Genomic DNA, 3,768 nt, shown 5'->3' on the forward strand with positions numbered 1-3,768 from the left:
AGAAGATTCCCCCATCCATAGATACCTATTGCCATACCTACACTCCATGCTATGGACGAAATAAAAACTTGGCTGACCTGATTTATCATTTTTGTGGTTCTAAGCATTTTGCAGAATGCAGAGCTGAACACCATAGTCCATCGAAGGCCAGAAGAAGAGTGCCATCCAAGTTCCCGTCCAAAACAAAGCCCGCTAAGATACATTCAAGGAAGAGCAGATAAAAGAAATGGAAGGTTCGAATTCCGACTTAACGGCGATAAACCCTTAAATAAAATTCATATCCGCAACGAATTAGTTTTTTGCCCGTTAGGCTGGAAGAAACCGTGGACAACAACAAAAGAAAAAATTGAGAGTTGATTCGAACTATTTTTTCTTTTTAATTAATAAACTGTAACATTTTCGTGACCAAAATCAAGAAGGATACCCATTTGTTACATCCCAGAGTCCCAGACACAACCTTTTCTGAGATGAAAAAATTAAAAAATAATTAGAAAGTACGTTCCGCTTCATCAATTGTTTTAGACATGCCGGTACAAAATTAACGTGTATTTGGGGTTTACTTAAACAAAACTCTGCAACTGATTATTTCAGAAAACCCGTGGTAGATGAAAGAACTCAACAATTGCAGACTGAGATGCCACAAGATTTACGGTGCTAGTGTGGGGACAAATCTTAACCATCCTAACTTCTTAAGAAGCATCTGAACTTCAAGGTATGCTTGTAATCACAAAGAATGTTGTCTCTTTAATCTGCACCCAGAAATTAAAACGTAAGGAAAACAATTTCTTATCTGAAAATGAAGCATTGGAAAGTAAGATAAGTACTCACTCGTTGATGTGAAATAAAGGTTGAGTTCTATTAAGACTTGAGCTTATGACTTGAATTTGAAGTATTCCAACCTAAAAGTAAAGTAACGATTAAAAGTCATTGGAGACACACAAAGAATTCCTTTAAAATCATGGCATAATGAGAATAACACACAAAGAAATTCAGCTAGGCAAAGATCAACCTGAGAACAGAAACTACCGAGAGAGAGTGAAATAAATCACCGTACACTAGCATAAGATAAACATATTGACCAGAAAATTGAAGGCTAAATTGAACTTACTGTATTTATTCTGCAATTTCCATTTGCCGATAAGGGGTTTCATTGTCGGAAAAGAGTTGGGACAGGACAATTTCATTCCACATATCAGGTACTCCTGGCAGACACCAGTGACTACAATCTTGAATGAATGGATTATCACTCCAATTACCAACATGTCCATCGCTCCGGAAAGATGACATAGAAGTAACGCGGAGAACATTTATAGGAACTCTGATATTCTTAACCACTTCCAAAACCGTGTCCAAAAACAAGCTCTGGTCCCTTCCCTCAGTTTCTGGGGTAGGGTACTTAGTCACATTGCACTGCCTGAAGGTTTGATCACTGCAGCATGCATGAAAACTAGATAAATGATGGTTGAACTTGAAGTGCACTGATTCTAAAAGAAAACACCAAGTTATACTTAAAGAATAGGATAGTCCGTAAGCAATGTTTCAACAGTTAGAAGTTATGAAGCACAAGCTAAGATTGCCAAAATTATGCAGCATTTGCAACATAACAGTATACTTATGAATAGTTTTTAAAGAAAAACATATTCAAATAGAGCATCACGTTACCAATGGTATAGGAATACCTCCAGTGAGATGGCTCATAAGTCCTAAAGAAGATGCGCGTTCTATTTCTATCGATCTCTCTTTCAACCCATGATGCCCAAGTTTCAAGTGCTATTTTAAAGGCAGCAGAAATCGACATCCCAAGTTTCAGAGACCTTTTAACCTGGAAATAGCAACCTCTGCTCAACAAAGAAGTGCACAAACATTATGCCTATCATTTGGGAATTCAAAATGCAATTGGAATAAAAGGCTAATGAAAAATGAACTTATTATATAGATCTCGTTCTGCTTCAAGTGCTACAAGATAACAAAATGATAGCTAATTAAAACCAGTCTTACTATTCATACTTTCAGGATGAAAAGTATACCCACCACTTCTTTTCATAGCATCATCTTCTACATGTTACATTCACCACAGCAATTCATAGCAAATTTTACATGTTACATTCACAATTTAGAACTTAGGTGAACTGTCATGAAAATTTTCCATTTGTTCAGCAGTTTTCTAGGTAGCTTCAATTAAAACATATTGATAGATAAGCATTGTCAATATCATTGGAATCAAGTATACTAAATATGCTCCTAAAATGTCAATTAAAAAATGAGAGCTTACATGTCAAAAAGCTTAGATGGCACCCACCAATGGCCAGTGTTGAATATCAGAACATCTGAATTAACCCACTGGTCACTTATATCATCTAACTTGTCCAGCATAAGTGTGGATTTCACCCTCCTTGGCCTTTGCATATATCTGGGCAAATTACCCTGCTGCACAAGAAAAACCGACCGGAAAAACTCAATGGTGAAGTTGAAGGCACTGAACCTAACCCCCAAGAACCTAATTCGCTTTGTTATGTTATTTTGATTGACTTCATAAACACCACTCTTATCCTCAACACCAGCCATAAGCATACAAATCATAGACTCCCACTGTGTTCTACTCATTGAATCACCAACAAAAACAACCCTTTTGCTCCTCAGCATTTCCAAAACGCTACGCACATCAAACGTTGGAATGTTACAACCCTTTGGTTTCCACCGCCAGCTGAGATAATCCGTGTCAACCCTTCCATTCCCCAAACAATTGAATCCTTTTTCCACAAAGGGACACTCAGTGGCATTGTATAAAGGGTACCCTTGGACCTGAACCCAGCTTCCATCAAAGACATCACAGCTTGTGAGTAATTCGTTATCGTTGTGGTCAGATAAGAGACCTTGGGCATTTAAGAGAGCATGGCTAACGCTAGGAAGCACATAAATGTAGCCACAACCAATTGCTACAAAGAAGGAAATGACAGAGGCAATGATAACAAGAACCTGAATTCTCAAAGAGACCCATCCAAATCGAACGTGATTGGCGACCTTGGGGCTTCCAAGGCCAACACTGAAGCCCCTTCGATTGAATGATCCATTCCTGTTCAATGAAATGCTCCTATTCAACACACTCATTGTCACACTCTAACTCCACAGCCATTACCGCTTACGCAATCAGCTCGTCAAAGGAAACTAGCATCGCAACAAAGCTAACCCCACTGACCCTTGTGAAAATCTGAATAACCAGCAAAGTTCAACCTTGAAAAGAAAGATTGCAAATCCAGAGGACCCAGACAGGAAAGATTCGATCTTTGGGAGAGCGAAAGACACCCAGATGCAGAAAATTGGAACAGTTAAAATCTTTGTGGGAATCGGTGGTAGTGGTTAGAAGTTGGAGCTCTAAATCAAATAGATAAACTGAAAGAACAACAGAATAGAAGAACGCGGAGGGAGACAACTGATTCCGAGTTGTTAAGATTAAGACAGATATCTGTGTGCCATCAGACAATTACTAAACACACGCATCTGCAACAACACCTTCAATTCTAAGAAATCTTTGTTTTTCTTTTTATTATCATGTTATTTATATTTATAAATTCTTAATTAAACTTCGTTAAATAATGTATTAAGATAATGAAATACAGTGTTTATTATTAAAATTTTTCACTCATGAAATTCTTAACAAATACATTTAATAAAAGGATTTTTAATTGCAGTTAAACTGCCAAATACTGAGCACCTAAATATAAATACAAAAATATAGAATTATATTTAATAAATAAAATATAAATACAA

At 37.0% G+C, this 3,768-nt stretch overlaps 1 protein-coding gene across 2 annotated transcripts; it reads right to left on the minus strand.

The window, feature by feature from the left end:
- Positions 340 to 3,523, minus strand: LOC107630985 (protein trichome berefringence-like 7). Of its 2 annotated transcripts, XM_016334281.2 has the most exons (5): positions 2,273 to 3,519; positions 1,680 to 1,838; positions 1,109 to 1,429; positions 829 to 899; positions 340 to 749 (listed from the first exon to the last, which is right to left on the minus strand). In XM_016334281.2, the coding sequence occupies exons 1-3, from the start codon at positions 3,106 to 3,108 to the stop codon at positions 1,114 to 1,116; spliced, it is 1,311 nt and encodes a 436-aa protein (XP_016189767.1). In that variant the 5' UTR covers positions 3,109 to 3,519; the 3' UTR covers positions 340 to 749; positions 829 to 899; positions 1,109 to 1,113. The 2 variants fall into 2 exon arrangements, with proteins under 2 accessions (XP_016189767.1, XP_020974957.1); XM_021119298.1 differs by lacking the exon at positions 1,680 to 1,838 and having other exon boundaries at positions 2,273 to 3,523.

This window comes from Arachis ipaensis, chromosome B03 (genome assembly GCF_000816755.2).
Source record: "Arachis ipaensis cultivar K30076 chromosome B03, Araip1.1, whole genome shotgun sequence".
NCBI classification, from domain to species: Eukaryota; Viridiplantae; Streptophyta; class Magnoliopsida; order Fabales; family Fabaceae; genus Arachis; species Arachis ipaensis.